General features: G+C 39.8%; 1 protein-coding gene across 1 annotated transcript in view; it reads right to left on the bottom strand.

Moving 5' to 3' along the window:
- Positions 1–18,642, bottom strand: part of FGF10 (fibroblast growth factor 10) — an 80,382-nt gene extending 61,740 nt beyond the window's left edge. The window contains exon 1 of the mRNA XM_007095410.3: positions 18,086–18,642. Within this exon, the coding sequence (XP_007095472.2) occupies positions 18,086–18,458 (373 nt within the window). The 5' untranslated portion in view covers positions 18,459–18,642. The remainder of the gene's footprint in view (positions 1–18,085) is intronic.
- Positions 18,643–19,568: the final 926 nt, after the last annotated feature.

The raw sequence follows: 19,568 nt of genomic DNA, 5'->3' as shown, positions 1-19,568 counted from the left end.
GCACTTTACAGTAGGGAGCTGTAAACTGACCTAATCTCAGATGTATCAATATCTTCCACCGGTGAAAGATTTACACTTTAGCATATGTTTTAACTCACTTTTAAAATTACTTCCTCTTTGCAAAATACACTGGCACTTTCCCCATTTCCAGATTATGTGCAAAAATGGAAAATATGCAGACATGGAGTATGTGTATGAAATCCATTCTGCCAAGTTTTTTGGATGATTCCAAGCTCAAAACACCTTTGGCCTTTCATCTCATCACCTCCACGCTTACCTTAGCGTCATCCTTAATTTCATTGTTTCTCAGAGGTTTGTTGGCATTGAGAATTGCTTGAGGTGTTCATTAAAGTTCAGATTCCTGTGTGTATACCTCTTATTAGTCTCCTCTTCCCCCGTGCAGCCCTTCTGAAACAGGACTCTTACCATTTGTATTTGGAGCAAGCACCCTAGTTTATTCTGATCATGTGGCCCAGGGGCCCAACTCTGAGAAATACTTGGCATTGTCTATTCTTATTAGCTATTATAATCTGGCCTCTCTCTCTCTCTCTCTCTCTCTCTCTCTTTTCCCCAAATGTCTTTTCTGTATACTTATTAGAAGGAATCTTATTTTTAAGAGAAATAGGTAGGGGCTGCCTCTCAAGCCATAACTCACAAACAACCATTCTATTGCTAAAAATGTTTCAGAAGTGTGGATTTACATGGACCTGTGCAATTTACCTGGTCTCAGAGACTGTAAGTTAAAATCTTTGAATGGCACCAAGGATGGTAAGATTGATCGTGACCACTAGCACGCTCATTGTGCTCAAGACAATCGTGGATCAGATCTTTTATCCAGTTCCCTTGCATAAGAGTCCTATTCCTAATTGCACCCACTTTTCCCCCAAATCACCACCATTACCTCTCTTCTCAAAGTATTACAGGTCCAGCACTCAGTTAACAGTGAGTGCAAAGGAGAAAAAGGAGTGAGCCCCATAACGCTCCAACCTAGGAGATGTCACTGTCCGCCTCAGCTTGGGATAAAAGCCCGTTACCCTAAGACATGACAACAAAACATTTATCTATTGTCTAAAGCTTCATAGCCCCTGTTGCTGTGAGAGAAACTAATTTTCTGTAAGAGGAAATGTCAGTTTTAGACTCATGCTTTTTTTTCCAGGCTTTAAAATTTTAGGTGATATAAACAGCCGTGATAATAAATTTTAGGAGAGTTGTACCATTATGGAAACATTTTGCAAAGTGAAAAGTTTAAGCTAGGGTGTTATGTGAATTTTACCCGCAGTGACAGAGGATAGAGGATGTGGGATATAGTTTCAAAGAGAGCAAATGTAACTTCAACATAGACATTGAAATACTTTGGAAAGTACCACTTGGTTACATTTCAATCGTATTAATTATCCATTTATTAAATAGATCTTCTATCACCTTTAACTCTAAAAGGGCCTCTTTCAGTTGAAAAAATATGGGTATAGCATGCACGTTCAGGAATGTGGCTTCTGGACCAGTGAGGAGGAAGAGAACAGATACTTCTGGATCTGGATTGAATTTACAACCCGGTGGAAAATCAGACCACAGGTACAACCAGGTTCTGCATCAGAGAATCAAAGCCCTTCCTTTGCTCTGGTAGTGCCCAGCAAAGAAGGTACTAGGTGCAAATAAACTATATTTTTTAAACAATGTTTTACAGATATATAGTCATTGAAACTCAGCATCAATTTAGATTCAGTTAAAATTTCAGGTTCTATTATAAGCGTGATACTTGGCTAGATATTTTTACAGAAATTATTTTAATCTTCACGGATCAGATGAAGAATCCAGACACCCAGGAGGTAGACAAAGTGTTTGAACTTCCATCTGAGTCCATGCTTAGTACTTTCCATGGCAAAATATTATTTTTGTCCAATTATCCTTAATGTGAGTCACATAGAACTGTCATAGGAGGCTGTATTAGTTTCTTAGGGATGCTGTAACAATTACCCCAAAGTTGGTGGCTTAAAATAACAGAAATTTATTTTGTCACAGTTCTGGGGGCCAGAAGTCCAATATCAGTGTCACTGGGCTGAAGTAAAAATGTTGGCAGGGCCACATTTCCTCTGAAAGCTCTCTAGGAGAGAAACTATTCATTGTCACTTCCAGATTCTTGAGCCACGTTCCTTGGCTCGTGGTCCTTCCTTCAGATTCAAAGCCAATGGTATAGCATCTTGAAATCCCTTCTCTGCCTCAGTCATTAGATCACCCTCTGCCTTCTGGGTTTATGTCTAATCTCCCTCTGCCTCTATTTTATAAAGACATTTGTGATGGTATTTAGGGCCTACTTGAATAAATCAGGATAATCTCCTCATCTCAAAACACTTGACTTAACCACAACTGTAAAACTTTACTACATTTGATAACATCCAGAGGTTCCAAGGGTTAGGACCCAGTATCTTTAGATGACCATTATTCAGCATACTATAGTCCATCTTCTAGACCTGCAAAATTCACATGTACCTCTTATGTGAAATAAACTACATTCATCCTATCCCAACACCCCCCAAAGTTCACACCCAACATAAACTCCAGTCCAAAATCTCATTTAAATATCATCATTTAAGAAATCCCAACTCTCATCATCTACATAATCTAAATCAGGTGTGAATAGACTCTGGGTATGAGCCTTCTTGGGGCAGAATTCCTCTATACCTCTGAATCTGTAAAACTAGAAAATATCTGTTTCCAAAATACAGTTGGGACAGGCATAGTACACCAGTTATAGACATTTGCTTTGCCAAAAAGCAAACGTGGAAGGAAGAAAAGTGTCAACAGTCTCAACCAGTTTCAAAATCTAGCAGGACAACTGCCAGTAGATTTCAGCACCTCGGAATAGTCCTCTGTTGCTTGAGGGTCCTGGCTCTGGGCCTGTGGTTAGTCTCTGCCTCTGCACCTATGGTTGTACCCTCTGTGCCCAAGGCTCTTCCCTCACGGTGATCCTGGTGATCCTGCTTTTTTTTATTTTTTTAAAGCTAGCATGTATCTGTAGCTGAATAGTTTTATCTGTCTGTTTCCTGCCTGTACAATTGTGGGAGTCTGACAGCTTTCCTTCATTTATCAGCTCTCTTTCAGTCCACGCTGGCAGTGTTTCTGCTGATGCGGCATTCTCAAGAACTTTGTGAGTCTCCTGTGTATGTCATAGGCATTCATGCCAGTAGTCACAGGGTCCTCCTCAGGTCTTGCTTTTATAATCTCTATTCCTAGCTTCTGTTGAGATGGCTGAAGGAACCGATCAGTCAAGTGCCTAATCTCTCCCGGCACTAGATTAAAGCTATTCAGCCACACCCTTGGCTTTGTCTTTACAGCACACTTCCTTAGCAGTGTACCTCCTAATTTAGCATCTTTTGCAATCTGGATAGGCTGAGAATTTCCCAGATCATTGAGTGCTGGTTCTGTTTTGCTTAACAGTTCTTTCTTCACTTTATTTCTTTCTTCTCACATTTTACTAAAAGCAGCAAGAAGAAATCAGGCTGCACCTTCAACATTTTTCTTGGAATTCCCCACAGTTACATTTCCAAGTTCACCACATACAAGTTCTGCTTCCCACACGACTATTAAACACAGCTCAGCTAAGTGTCTGCCACTATATAACAGGGACAGTCTTTCCTCTGGCTCCAATAACATGCTCCCTGTTTCCTCTAGCTGTCGTAAGAATCACTTTTTTTTTTTATTTATTTTTTAAAATTTATTTATTTTTTTTTAGAGAGAGAGAGAGCACGGAAGGGGCAGAGAGAGGGAGAATCCCAAGCAGGCCCCACACCGTCAGCACAGAGCCCCATGCAGGGCTCAAATTTACGAACCGTGAGATCATGACCCGAGCTGAAGTCTGACATTTAACAGACTGAGCCACCCAGGTGCCCCAGAATCAAGTTTAATCTTCGTATTTCTACCAGTATCCTCTTTATGAGGATATATGCGTTCTCTAAGATAACATAGGCTTTCTCTTCTGTGCTCTTTACTTCCTTCTGAGCCCTCACCAGAGTGCTTTCATTGTATTTCTACCAGAAGTCTGTTTCAGACCATCTAAGCTTTTTCCATCATGTGTCTCAAAATTCTTCCTGCCTATACCAATCCAATTCCAGAGTCCCTTCCACACTTTTAGGTATTTGTTACAGCAGCACCGTATGCTGAGGTATCAAAATCTGTATTTGTTTTCTTTGGCTGCTGTAACAAATTGCCACAGAGTTGTGTCTTACTGCAATAGAAATTGGTTCCCTCATAGTCCTGGAGAGCAGAGGCCCAATATCCATTTTACTGGGCTCAAATGAAGGTGTCAGAATGGCCAAGCTTCTTCCAGAGGCTCTGGGGGAGAATCTGTTTCTCTCCTCTTCCAGCTTCTACAGTGACATTCCTTGGCTTGTGGCTCCTTCATTGTCTTCAAAACCAAAGCATCACATCTTTAAGTCTTTCTTTCTCTGCCTCTGTCACCAAACTGGCTTCTGTGTGTGTGTCTAAACTCCCTCTGTCTCTATCTTATAATAACAACAAGTGACAAATGTTGTTATAACAACAGGTGGGTGGAAAGCCCACCTGGAGAATGCGGGATGATCTCTTCATCTACGAACCCGTAACTTAATCTACCTGCAGAAACTTTTTCATAAAAAGTAATATTCACAGGCTCTAGGGATTAGGACTTAATACCTTTGGGTGGCTATCATTCAGCATATCATAGTTGATATCTCCTAATATAGGTACGCTTGTGGAATTTGGTCCTTAATCTAGGAAATGAGTATCTTGAATAAAAATATTTTAGTACTAATTTAGTTCAATTCACTCATTTCATAGATTAGGGTCCAAGGTCAAGTTAAAGTAAATGGCATGCCTAAGGTTGCACAGTAAATGTTGTGACATGACCAAGACTATGAACCATATGTTCTGCCACTGTTCATAGTGTATACACTCTTCTTCTATAAATGAATTACCAAGAATTGATTATTTCTTAATTGGTACTAAATTACTCCAGAATCCAACTATAACTCTGAAACCAAAACTGTGTCACAACCAGCATCAATTTTAAAAGAGAGCAGTCGTCACTTATATCCACTGATCATAGTCAATAGCAATCTTAGGAAAACTGGAGAAATATGGGAAACAATCCATTTCAGGGATTACACAATATTTCCACTCAGAAGTTGGTATGACTTTAAGTTCTTAACATTCAGTTAAGTAATGATGGCCCTAACATTTTCAAGTTCTCAGAACTGTGGAACTTAGAACCTAATGTAGTTTTAAAAGATAATTTACTTCAACCACATTTTTTTAGGTAGGTGGCATATTAATCATACTTTCCAGACCAAGTGACTGAACCAAAATGTCTAAGTGACTTGGATCAAGGATATGCAGTTAAAAACAATTTACCTGGTAAATAATATAGAAAGGACCCATTATAGGCCAGACTCTGTATTAAGGGCTTGGATGCAAAGGTCAATATGATGTATATAGTCCTTACCCTTCAGTAAGTTTTCTGTGTATGAGGAAACTAGATGGGTAAAGTAATCAAGTGTGGGACTGTGTTAAAATACCAGAGACAAGGTGTTTGGGGAGTGTTCAGGAAGGCTTCCTAGAGATGACATCCAATAGAAAGTTGAAAGGAAGAAGTACGAGGAGCAAAGATAGAAAGATCACTCCAGTCAGACCTAGTAATGTGTGCAGGGTCTGGACATGAGGGGACAAGGCGTGTTCTAGAACTAACATCAACTCAGTATATCTACAATGGGAAATAGTAAGAAATGGGGTGAGTAGTCAGTAGGGAACAAATACTGAGGGCCTTACATGACATGCTGAGGAATACGGATCTTGTTCTAAGGACACTAGGAAGAAATTAAAGTATTTAATAGGGAACTGACTTGTGTAGATTTGTGCCTTACACAGACCAAGTTGGTTAAGGATGATTTTGTCATGTGAGACTTGGAGAGTGAAAAGGGTGCTATTAATAATATGCCAGAGCAAGAGGCACATCTGAGACTGTTCCTGGGAAACCATTTAGAAGACGAAGGTCACCTTTGCTAAGACTGGCCTAAGTTTGAATCCTGACTCACTTATGCTAACTATCCAACTTCAGCCTGGCATCATAACTTTTGGACTCAATTTTCTCACCTAAATATAGTTTGGGAATTACAAGGACTATTTTACCCATTTTATGGAAGTTTTCCAAGAATCAATTCATGAAAACATTAAAATACTTCATAAACTATAAAATGAAGTAAAATAGTATGATATCAATTTCCTGTCTAATTTTATATTAGGCCATGGCTTAGGGATCCTTTCAGAATATGGGATAATTAAGGGACACCTGGGTGGCTCAGTCAGTTAAGGGTCTGACTCTTGATTTCGGCTCAGGTCATGTGGAGCCCCATGTCGGACTCTGTGTCCGGTATTGAGACTTTCACATTTATAATCTCAGTTGCAAGTTTACAAGCTCATCCTTCCAACAGTGATGAGGTGGGCGATATTATTATCTTTACTTAACAGTTGCAAGGATCACAACCCAGTAATTTGCCCAAGGCCACAAAGCTACACACTTTTAGAACCCTGATTCTACATCCAGAAGTTTGTCTCCAAAGCTGATGGTCTTCATTATGGGTGTGACTGCATATATACTGCCTGTGTCCTACTCCTTGTTTGTTTTAAAAATACATAAGTGCTGGGGTGCCTGGGTGGCTCAGTTGGCTAAGCGTCTGACTTTGGCTCAGGTCATGATCTCATGGTTGGTGGGTTCAAGCCCCACACTAGGCTCGGTGCTCACAGCAGAAAGCCTGGAGCCTGCTTTGGATTCTGTGTCTCCCTCTCTCTCTGCCCCTCCCCTGTCCATATTCTCTCTCTCTCTCAAAATAAACATTAAAAAAATTTTTTTAAGTATATAAGAGAAGAGAAGGAGCAAGAGAAGGACCTGTATCTACTTTGTTTCTTTTCCTAATCACCTCAACCAAGTAAATCTGAGATAATTTAGAATTAGGAATGACAAGAAAAAATATACAATGGGAGCAAGTAATGTTGAGGCCTCAGTAGTTGCCTTTGGGAATCTGCTGAGAAACGACAAAACCCCACCCCGTGCTATGCATATTTTAGGAACTTCTGCAAAGGGACTATTTTAAATTTTTAAATAGTGATGAATGCTAACGATGATGCCACTTGGTATAGGTCAGAGGAACTACTTTCTCTGTGTCCCTAGTATAAAATTAGTTTTGGGTTTTTGTTTGTTTTGCTGATCAAGCTAGAATTTCAATATGGGTAGGTTATGTCTCTTATACTGTAATTTGTATACTCTTTTAAAATATATCTCTGCTCTCTGTTTTTTTTCTTTAAAAAGTAAAATAAGGCCAATATTAAATGAAAACTGTTAATGTAATATTTTAGCAGAAAAGTTAAGTTCTCAAATATAAGGGTGTTTACATTCCTCCCTCTCACATGACAACATGTTCCAGTGTATTTCACTTTGTGTTTCATAAGGTAAGCCCCCAGCCTGTAAACAGTGTTCCATGCTGTTTGCCTGCCTGTTATTACCTGGAAACTTCATGTAAGGTTCTGCACCCATATGCTTCTGTGCCTTCTCTTAGGATGTTCTTACTCCTCTCTTTTTATCTGTGTCTAGCTGGAGTCCTTATCCTTGGTGCGACACTGCCCATGTCATTCATGCATCCCTTGGGTTACCTTTCACTTAATTTCTGCTCTGCTTCTTTGGCGGTTAGTATAAACTGTCTTATATTATCTTCCAACTCCTTGGGAAGATCTCCTGTCTCTGTCTCTAGGTTGTGAACCCTTTAAAGCTATGGGCCAAACAGGTCACCGTCGTGGGATGAGAAACAAGAACCTTAGATACAGAATTTAGTGAGAGCTAAGCATCTGTGATAACCCTGGTTTAAAACCATATCATAACTTGGAACATAGTTTGTCTTGAAATATGTAAACATCGAGTCACTTCTTTTTTTGCCTCTTGTGCAGTAATCTTTCTTCTTCCGATCTCTAGTTACCTGTTTCATTCCTACTTTTCCCATTTGTTCTTTTCTAATATGTCCTGAACTCATTTGTTACCTTCTACTTATTTTCAGCTCCTCGCTCTTTCCTCAAATTATCTTCAGTTTTTAAATATCTGCTGGTAGTCTCATAATAAACCAGAACTTTACTCTTTGCCCCCCACACTTCAGAACATTATGAATGCTACAATTGCAAACCTTAAATAATTTCCGATGTTGTAATATTTCCTTTTCTAAAAATGTCATTTTATTCCTCATTCCTGCCTCTTTCTTTAATTCCAATATTTTAAATTCTAACTTCAGCAAATAATCTAACTAGTTGGTTTCCCAGCCCTTTCCCTTCCAACAAAGGGAAGCATTCTCTTTACTTTTTCTTTCTTTTTTTTTTAAATTTTTTTTTTTAACGTTTATTTATTTTTGAGACAGAGAGAGCACTGGGTCATAACTTACTCTTTTCTTTTAAATTTATTTTTGTAATGTTTATTTATTTTTGAGACAGAGAGACACAGAGCATGAGCAGGGGAGGGGCAGAGAGAGAGGGAGACACAGAATCTGAAACAAGCTCCAGGCTCTGAGCTGTCAGCACAGAGCCCGACACGGGGCTCGAACCCATGGACCGTGAGATCATGACCTGAGCCGAAGTCGGATGCTTAACCGACCAAGCCACCCAAGTGCCCCTCTTTACTTTTTCTTTATAAAATACCCATTTGATGAGGACTTGTTATGCACCAGGCACCATTAAGCTATTCCATGCATTACGTCTGACTTCTCCAAACTTCTCCCCAAACCCCAGGCTCAGTGTGCCTATTCTGTCCTTCTTGGAGGAGGTACCAAACCCTCCCCATGCTGTTCCTTCCACCCACACCTCACCTTCCGGGACTTCTTAGCCATGAGATTTAGAATAGTTTCCAATTATTTTCTTCTGGAGTACTCTCCTTCTTTCTTCCATAGCATTTACCCCAAGTTTTCATCACATAGCTATTTTTTTTTTTTTTTGACACTGTCTTTAGAGTGAAGCTCTCTGAGAGCTAAACCAGGCTCTTTTTTCAGTACTGTATGTATGTGTCACATAGTATCTGACACAAAGCAAGCACTCAATTTCTGTTGAATGAATGAATAATCTCATTTAATCTTTATGGTATAGGAAAAAGGAAGGTATTGTTAATGTTGTTGTTTTACTGATGGCAAGTTGCCAAGTCATATACCCTGGCAGGTCAAAGCCTCCAATACACCCACTTTTGTGTCTCCAAAGTTCATTTTCAGTCCAGGGCCATACCTGTCATCATCAAAGCCCACACTTTTAATCCCTCTATCCTGCTGCCTCCTTAGCAAGAATTCTGGATTTAGCCTTCCTTACTTTGATACCGTGGCTGCGATTACTTCTGTGGGATTCCTTTTAGATCACAGGTTCTCATTTCAGTTAATTTAACATGCAGTCAAATGCCAGGGCTTGGGTTATATTTCCCTCACACCTTTCTTGTCATGTCCGTCCTTTTGCAGAGCTACTCATTAGCTTGATCTCTTTGCTGGGAGTTCAGAACCCTTGTCTCCATCACTCTAGCCCAACATCTCTTCCTCCCTTCCATGGTCTGTCGAAATGCTCAATGGCTTCTTTTGCTTTTCCTCTGGCTTCTAACATTCTGATCATATGTTCTTTACCATCCCTCTTGCTTCTGCTTTAAAGCACTTTGGTAGTTTCGTTGATCTAGTTTTTATACCATAATCTTATCAACATCCTTAGCACTTTTCTTTTTCATATTTGTGGAATCATACCCTTCTACAGAGATGTTCCAAAAAACGCCCTAGAAATCTGGTTTACTTACTGTTATTAATAGCATTGTAAAGCTATTTCACTTTAGATAAGAAATAGCTTACAAATTCATATCATGTGTTATCATTTTGCCCATATTACAGAATGTTAATTTTTCTTTTAATAATTCTATCAGTAATTCAAAGCTATTTAGGCTTTGGAAATCTATTTACATCTATGTATCTATATAATTTGAAACCAATTATAAGAAGCTTGACTTTTAATTATTATAACAGACCAATCTAACTTATATAGTCAGATTCTACATATCATAAAAATAAATTTAATTCAGCAATCAGTACAAAAAGGTTCTTCTTTAAAAGAAATAAGTGAGACGTATGCTCTTGATTCAAATTCTAACTCCTGTTGGTATCTTAACATCTTCCTAAAAATATATGTGCATTTCTATATTTGGTCAGCCTGGAGTATAAATGCATGTGTATTTTATATTTTTCCCCCTTGACCACCAGTATTAATGAGAAAAGTAGGTTTTACTTTTCAAAGCTACATTTGGCAGGGGTATACAGAGAAGCCCTGTGTTTTAAGGGAAATCATGGAAGTTAGAAATGGTAAAGACCTTTATGATTAGCATTCATCTTCTTTGAAATAAATGATGACTAAAATAGAAGAGCAGTAGTTATTGGACTTCCTAATTCCGCTTCACTTTCTCTCATAGGAGTCCAGACAAAGGCAAAATGTAGGGAAATTGGCAAAGTAGCTAGTAAGTGTTACATGTACTAAAATAATTTAAAACAAAGGCAAAATGAACCTGCAAAGAGAGTTATTGGAGATAGAATATTTAATCTGGAGGAAAATGCAGAATAACCAGACAATCAGCATTCATTGGCAGAAGGTGCTTATCTATGATTTGCCTGTTTCACTAAAGGCAAGGCTGTAAGAAATTGGTCTGAGTGCTGGGATAAGGGAGAATTCAGTGCAGATTCAAAATGAGAAGAGACTCCTCAGCATTTTGGATGCTGAACATCCAAAAAGGTCTAGGCTGCTGGCTCCAAATATAACATGGCATCCTGAGCAATGATAATGGATGACTTTCCCTGGCCTACATGACATGTAACGGGTTTGAATATCAGGGAAAAGGAAAAAAAAAAGAAAATAAGAAAAAGAGGAGAAAATAACGGAGTGGTGAAGGGGCAAAAAAGTATCATGATTCACAGTGCCATAGAGGCAGGGCTGTCGCAGATGTCTGATGTTCCAGATGTATAAATGCCTCCAGACAGAATTATTAGTAGTTGATGAGCCTTGGGGCGCCTGGGTGGTTCAGTTGGTTAAGCATCCCACTTCAGCTCAGGTCATGATGTTACAATTCACGGATTCAAGCCCCACATTGGGCTCTGTGCTCTTAGCAGAGCCTGGAACCTGCTTCAGATTCTGTCTCTCTCTCTCTCTCTCTCTCTCTCTCTCTGCCCCTCCCCTGCTCACACTGTGTCTCTCTCTTTCTCAAAAATAAACACTAAAAAATTTTTTTAATATTAAAAAAAAAGAAACTGATGAGCCTTGAACTGTAAAGACTCTATTAACATGTCAAGTTATCCTCAGACAGGGGCAATGCCTTGAAAAGGGTTAAGAATGAACTAACACACATGTTTATCAGTAAAGCATGATAACACCAGGTCCTTGAAAGACAATAATGATTATAGGAAAATGCCTTTTAAAAAAGTTCTCAATTTTGCAGTTAACCATTGCCACATAGAGTTGGGTTGCTGTTAACCCATACTATCCATGATCCATGATTAAGTTATAGTTGTGGTGGAAGTACTAGGTTATGTTTAGTTGACAGTTTACTCGAAGTTGGGTATATATTGACCTAATCAATACTTTACCTCTTCTATTATGGTTAATTAAATGGCTCATTAATCTCTCAATGTCACCATCCATTGTAGGAAGCATGCCAAACATTTGAAAATTCCTCATTAATGATAACACACATACTGACAGATTAGATATAGGTAAAGGTGGACAGATTTAGGCTGAAGAATTATTAGGTGAACTATAAAACGAGGCAATGCTTTACTGCCAGCACTATGAATCTTTCAAATGGTAATTGGATGCACGTGTTAGCAGCAGTAAAAAGTCACTGTCCAGTTGTCCACCTTACATGGGAATCTACTCTGAGTGTCTTCTTTGATTTATTGTTCCAATTAGAACACAGTGTTCAAAGAAAGAACACAACTGACCGGATTTAAAGGCAAGGGAACCTTTAAGGCCATTATTGGATGGCCTTTGAGGCCATTGGTGGATGACCTGGCTCCCTTTTAGTTTATCTTGAAACTTTCTATTTGTGTAAAATCTGTACTGATTAAATATTTGCTTTTAAACTGATTCTATAAAGCATCAACATTTTGTATTCATTAGCTCTTGATCAGAATATCACTGGCTTCCCAAGATGCAGGTATATTTTCTTTCACTAATTTTAAAGGCCTATGTCTAGGTTATTACTTGTTATACTGACTGACTGGCACAGGCAAAGGTTAACAGGCAGTGAAAAAAAAGAGTGCCAATTATGAAAAGTAAATATTTTTAATCTGCAAAAACAGGTAACAAATACCATTGGTCAAATGGTAAGTGTAAATGATCTTCAGTGATTGCAATATACCATGAAAAATGAAGATATTTCTGTATAGAGGACTTGAGACAAAATGAGGCCCATTATTTTCTAAACTGTGATAAAGCTGTATTAAAATTACATAAACATAAATCTTGTGTCCCATCTTGCTGGAAAATTAAAAGAGAACTTTAATTTCTGGGAGGGAAATACTAATATTTTACTTACTTACATTAAGCAAATATCAACTATTAATGCTAACAAATGTTGGAACAGTAATACTAAAAACGTCATCTGAATTACTCCTCGTTGCAAAGTTCACAGAATTAATGTTAAGATAGATTAAAATCACTTTGAACTAATACACATGTGTTACTCTTCCTTCTGAAGCATAATAAGGAAATATCATTTGTACTACAATTTTGGATAAGCATACAGACATTTAAGGCTTAGGAAAGATGTAGATATTCCCAGGCAGCTCATAAATGTGAGGAACATTAGCTCCATTTCAAATGAGCTGTCAACTTTTTTCCAGCATTTTGGCTTGTGGAAAGTCAGGCGTTTGAATAATAAGTGGGGTTTGCCTCTGCACAGGAAGGTAACTACAGGAGTGTTAAGTGCTCCTTCACGTTCCACTATAAGTTCATTAAACAGTTAAAAAAAAAAAAAAAAGAACTCGAATAAGCCTTTTTGCTCTAAAGCAGACAGTAAAAATATAGAAGAAAATATGCATGCACTGGGGTTTCCGTCATTTAATAAGACAATTTTTATTTTAAATTCTGTGCCTCAACATCATTTTGAAAACACCTGTTTTTAAAGAGTGGTCCATACCTTTGCCTCATAGATTCCTGAAATACCCAAGACTAACCTAGAGATTGGTGTTTCTGAATTCTCATACTCCACTGTTGGCATGTGATTTCTGCCAACTGTTTTCTTGGGTTTCTTCTAGTAGAAGGTTATAAATCAGGTTTATGAAGAGGAAACTGGGTAATTGTGCATTTTTAATGGATTTATGATAAAGCCATCAAAGTGGAGGGTCCATATGGTAGGAATGCGGTAAAGGTAACGGGACAATGTCATGTAAACATTAAATACAGTGCTTCCACCTTCATAAATCCTCAATGTGCATGATTAAATGCTGCCAGTTATAAATTATGCAACCAAACTCTAGAAACAACCACAACTTAAATAAGACACCAGTGGAAGCCATAAGTTGTATATAGGTTTTCTTTTCAAAAATCCAAAATAAAATCATTTATTAGGAGATGATATTCAAGTCCCTATTTCCCTCAACACTTCCTTTCTCACTTTATGTAACTTCCTACAATCAGCCCCAGTCCTGATTTAAAAGTAATAATGCAAACCTTTAATCCCAGACAGTAATTTGTCATTTATATGTGGTGAAGTACCTTTTTGATTTGCAGGCTCATTTTAAAGCCTTCTTAACATGTATATAGCTTCAGGTCTCTAAGATTTTGCCCTTTTTAGAGTCATATATCAGAAGTTCCTGCAACAGCCCACTTTCACACCGGTATTTACAACCAAATTATTTTATTACATGTGGGAACAATTAAACATTTTGCCCTCAGCTGTAAACAATTACGATATACAATGACATTCATGGATTTTCTTAAATGTATTCCTAATGCCCTCTGTTAAGAAGGTGAGATCCGTGTACATGTATTTTGCGTTTCCGTAAGCAAATATATTCCCAAACAAAATATCGGAAGAGGTATTTCACCTAGAGAACGCACTAACATTGTCTGATACCATGTCTGCATAGCCACCTGCAATGATAACCTTTAACATATTTCACTTCTCTTCCACTCTCCATTTACTACTATTCCAGCGTGAACCTGAAGAACTGTTGGTGTTCATAGCAAGAAACAATTAAGATTTCGGATAATTTGTTTTTTAGAGTTTTGAGATATTGAATTCTAATATATTGGTATCATTGTTGCCAGTAACGGGGGTAAAAGGAATAACGTAATCAAATAGATGTAGGCTTGAATCCTGACTCTACCAATTTCCAGTTGAATGACCTTGGGGAATTAACTGTTTTCAGCTTATTTTTCATCTTTGAAAAAGTATGGATAGTTAATATCTAAATTATAGGACTATTGTGTGTCAAATGAAATATATATTTGAAGAAACAGGGCACTTACTACACAGTACATCCTGATTTCTCTATTGTAGCTTAATCGCCTTTCCTGCAAAGACTCATAAGCACTGTGGCTTTCCATTTTGAGAATATCCATTTTTGGCTGTCTCAAGTTTAGGGATACATTTTCTTTTCACTAGACTCCCCTTTTCTACCAGTGACAACCATGGGAGAAGCCCACAGCCCACTCGCATCCAGTCCCAGTCGCAAGGGTACCCAACAGCTGTATCCAGCCTTTCCAGGAGTCCAGAAATAGAGCTGAGTGGTAATGTTTCAAGGGCAAAGCTCTAGATATAAAGAGTGATAAAACAAACTTAAATGAGCCTAAGCATATCTAGTGACAGATACACCACAGCTATTCTAAATTATTCAAGCTTTCTTACACTTCCAGCAGGAGAAACATAATTCATCTCTGCTCCCTTTATTCTGTTTTCACATAATGACAAAAAAGCAAACAAAAAATCACCCTCCTTTCCACACACACACACACATAAACGTTTGTAATCACCCCAAGCACATATAATATTTTTAGAATCATCCAATTTCTGGGAACCAGCTTTGGAGGTAGAAGTTAAAAATGATTTTGCAATGCTTATGGGTGATTTCCTTACTTCCCTTTTGTTAGTATTTTGCTGGCAAAAAGCCAGTAAAACAGTTGTTTAATTACCCAGGACATCCCAAACATGTCACCTCTCAGATAAGCTGTTACTGTATTTTAGCAGCAATAATACTAGGGTCAAAAGTAACAAAGAAAATTAAGCTTCAAATAAGCAAACCTCAAAAGAACAGCTTTGTGTATTGAAAATAATTAATAACTTGTTTAGGAAAATGTTACTGAAAAGTGGTTTTTGGACAAGGAACTGACACTCTTCAGAAATCCTAATATTTAACAGGCTACCATTTGGTGGGCTGGCCGGCTGGTTACCCTGTAGGCATGGCAAAAGTTTGTTCACATGCAATTATGCAACATTTAGACAATATCTTAATGATACCATGTAGTTCAGCTGAATCAGTCCAGCTGGAAATTGTAGGAGTGTTCTGATTACCCAGCCACATGTGAAATTAAGCCTTTTTCAACCTTTACTTTTCACTTGCTATGTCTTGATACAGATATTCTTGGAAAGCCTAAGTTATTTATGGTTTAACATTATTTAACAGAGTAAACCCCACCCCCTCTCATTTTCAACCATTGATTAAGATTGCATTACTACATAAGATATTATATTTTAATAAGGACTATTGGTATGCTTTATCATATGGAAGGGATATTATTCTATTTTGGACAATTGGGATGGAAACTTTCCATACTAGTTTTTATGCAATAAAAATCAGATACTTTTCTCTTTGCAGATAATTCTTACTCTAAAAATATAATTCAAGGTATACCCCTAGCAATCATTTTATTAAATAATCACACATGATTATGATTTTAGAAAATAGTCATTTCAGTTGTATAAACAAACTAATATAGATTGGTCCTTGTAGTAAATCATAAAGATACTTAAAAATATACCAATGGCAAAATTAAGTTAGTGTCCAAAAAAAGGAATTTTGCTCGAGCTTAAAACTGAAAATTTATTATATTTATCTCCATGAACTAAAAATACACAGAAGATTTTCAGCCCATGGGTATTATTATTTTTTATTTTTTATTTTTTAACTCTCAGCTCACTCTTCAGCAAGTGTTTGGCTCAGTTCTTCCCCATTTTCCTACCTGGATGACACCATAACTATTTTGTTTTAGAAGTGAACAAAAGTATTAAATTTTAACCAACAATTATAACGTCTATACATAATACCTACTGAATTCAGGCAACAAATGACTTTCAACCCAAAGAAATCATAATGACATTATTTCAGCCACTTTCTATGAATCAGAAACAGAAACAGCTCTAGTATTAAATGTAAGATGGATACGTTAAAATACTTTGACAAGTGTTTTTATTACTTACAAACTTATTGCTAATTTTAGTAAGTGGAAGCAGCAGCAGAAGTTAATGTCAAATGTATGTGGATCTCCAGAGAAGAAAACCAAGTTTTAATTCTTATAAATCCTTATTTAAAAAGAAAATGCTAAATTCCGATTAACTGTCTTTCCCATTGGTACCAGATACTTTTCTGGGCCAAGGTGTCTTGGAATGTATGACCCGTGTATTTAAGTTAGTTGGCAAGAAATTCCCAAATGACTGACACTTTAAGGTCCCTTAAAGAGGTGACTTGGAAGAACCATTGAGATAATGCTAAATAGTCATTAAAGATGTGTAAATGTCATTGTCTACTGTCTTCAGTGTGCCATTACATAGCCTCGGGCTCCTTTCAAATAGCAGTCAATAGAGGGTGAATAAGTCTCACCACTTGAAAGTAGCTAGGAAAAGAAGCCAACAGAGTAATCTGGCTTTGCTGGACTGATTCAAGAAGAGACACAATATCCACCCCTCCTCCTCCAGTTCTCCCTCCCCCTACCCAGCCCACAGCCCTGCAAGAAAGAAAGAAGAGCAAGAGGTAAAGAAGGAAAGAATGAGAGAAAGGAAAATGGAAAGAAATGCAGAGGTGGGGTGGGCTGGGGAGGGGGTCATAATTTATGTATACAGAGCAGAAAAGTTCATCCAGTGGGACAAACTATAGCCATGGAAACAGACTTATGACTTTTACTTTGAAAATAAAAGAATGACAATGAAATTTGTGTGAGGTCTGTGTGAATCCAGTCCCAGATGTTTACAATGCTGTAGTAGTATGGCTGTGCAATATGAGAGGTTTCAGAAGAAATGAGTACAACAGGACACCACAAAGCAGCGCATATGCCATTGACAATGCAGACATGAGCATCATGTTACCAAGAGAGAAGGCAGGCAGAAGACAAATAGCGGCGCTGGTGCCTGAAAAGCTAACTTCACGGACTGCAATCACTCAAACCAACATGAGGGGCCAAAAAGAAAAAGAAAAAAGAAAAAAAAAAAAAGAATCAAAACCAGAGAAATGTTTGCACTCCTGTCTAGATAGGTAGTGGGTAAAGGGTTGGGGGTGGGGAGCTAGTGGAATTGACTTTTCTTTCTTAAATAAGGCTCCCATAAAGCCCCTGTAATTGACAGCGGATAATTATTTTCAGCTTGAGGAAGCTGTCCCAAAACTCTTAATAAGATTGCCAGCGAAAAGAAACAAAATGTGTTTACTTGAGCCATTTCCAGAAGGGAGGGAGAGGGGACCTTGGGATGAGGTGCGGAAGGGCGACGGAGACGGAGAGGGGGGCATCTATGAATCTCTGCGCCTGCACTACTCTCCAGCGCCCTGCGCGGTCCAGGTAATGACAAGCAGCGGAGACAGGGCAGCTAGGGTAGCAAGGAGTGGGGGTGTATGGAGGGAGCCGCGCCAAGGGTAGGGGGTGCGGCGGCACAATGTATGGGGGTGATTTAGTGTGAAAGTATTCCACTTCATCATTTTACAGGGGTTGGGGACGTAAATATTTAGCTGGCCACATCTGGAACAGATTTTCCCCCCCTTGTGGGGTGGGGGGTGGATAATTGGAAGGAGGGGAGCGCGCATTTGTAACTTACTGTACGGGCAGTTCTCCTTCTTGGTACCGCTGACCTTCCCGTTCTTCTCAATCTTGAGAAAGTACTTGGTAAAAGAGAACAGCTTTCTCCAGCGGACATCTCCTTGGAGGTGATTGTAGCTCCGCACATGCCTCCCCGCACTGGAAGGAGAGGAAAAGGAGGACGAGGAGGACGAGGAGGAGGAGGAGGAGGAGGAAGAGGAGGAGGAGGAGGAGGAAGAGGAGTTGGTGGCCTCTGGTGACACCATGTCCTGACCAAGGGCTTGGCAGGTGACAGGGATGGAAGACACCAAGAACAGCAACAAGAAGCAGCAGCAGCAGCCGGGCAGCTGGGGAAAGGCTGAGGCACAATGTGTCAGTATCCATTTCCACATTGTACTGGAACTCTCGGCACTGGAAATTGTCTCATCAGAAGGAACATACTGGAAGGGTAAGACCTGGTGCGAGGCAAGGAGACAGCTGGAGGTGGAGGCCGCTGGTTAGCTCCCTCTGGGCGCGGATCTGGCCAGAAGTGAATACACCAACATCCATAACTCCTCGGAAGGGCCGGCTGCCTCTCCTGGCTCCTTTCTCGGATCCGCTGCCGCTGCCGTGAGCCTCTCGAGTCTCCCGGTGAATGGTGGATGTGGGTGGCCGCAGTAGCAGGAGCTGGTGGTGGCGGTGGCGGTGGTCACCAGCGATCTTCACTCCACCCGGAGTTACTTTGTTCTCTTCTTCACGCCTTTCTTCACCATGTTAGATGCAAAAAAAAAAAAAAAAAAAAAAAAAAAAAAGTCTGAAAAACAGATGACAGCACGGTGAACAAAACCCACAGAGGCTGGGGGAGATATCTGCGCCTCTCTGAGGTTGGCACCTTCTGGTCCCTCTGCGCAGAGCCCCAGCCTGCTAGCCGCCTTCGAAAAGCGCGTCCCTTCGGAGTTGTCAGGGCTGGAGGCGGCTGCCGGTCGCCGTTGTTTGCTTCCCCCCTCCTGCTTTCTCTTTTTGGTGGTGCCTGTTGATTTGAAGCCTCCAGAAAGTCACTTCTTGTTTGGGGGGAGATGGCGGTTGGTGTTTTGTTTGGCCCTACTTCCCTCCCTCCCCACCCCCTTCCTCTGGAAAGCCCGCTTGTAAACAGGTTGCAGCCAGGAGTCCAAATGTCAGTGATTCCAAGCCAGAGGTGGGCTCTGCCTCCGCTGGTCAAACCTCATTTGCAGGGGTGGAGAAGCGGGGGGGGGGCGTGGAGGGGGTCAAACGGCGGTGGGACATCTGAAACCCTCGGCTGCTGGGAAAGCCAGGAGGGGGAGGGGGAGGGGGCTGGGAGGGCGGGGGGAGAGCAGGGGAGCAAGGAGGAGAGGGCGCGGTGCCTCCGCGCGGAGCTGGGGGCTGCCGGGTCCCTGCCTTGTGGCCCCGCGGCCGCCGCCTCCGCCCGCGCCTCCAGCTCCGGGGAGTTGCTGTGAAGTGTCCCTGTGCTGGCTGCGCTGGCCACCGGCGCGAGCTGTAGCCTC

The sequence above is a fragment of the Panthera tigris genome, chromosome A1 (genome assembly GCF_018350195.1).
Source record: "Panthera tigris isolate Pti1 chromosome A1, P.tigris_Pti1_mat1.1, whole genome shotgun sequence".
Lineage (NCBI taxonomy): Eukaryota > Metazoa > Chordata > Mammalia > Carnivora > Felidae > Panthera > Panthera tigris.
This window is presented reverse-complemented; position numbering and strand designations above follow the sequence as displayed.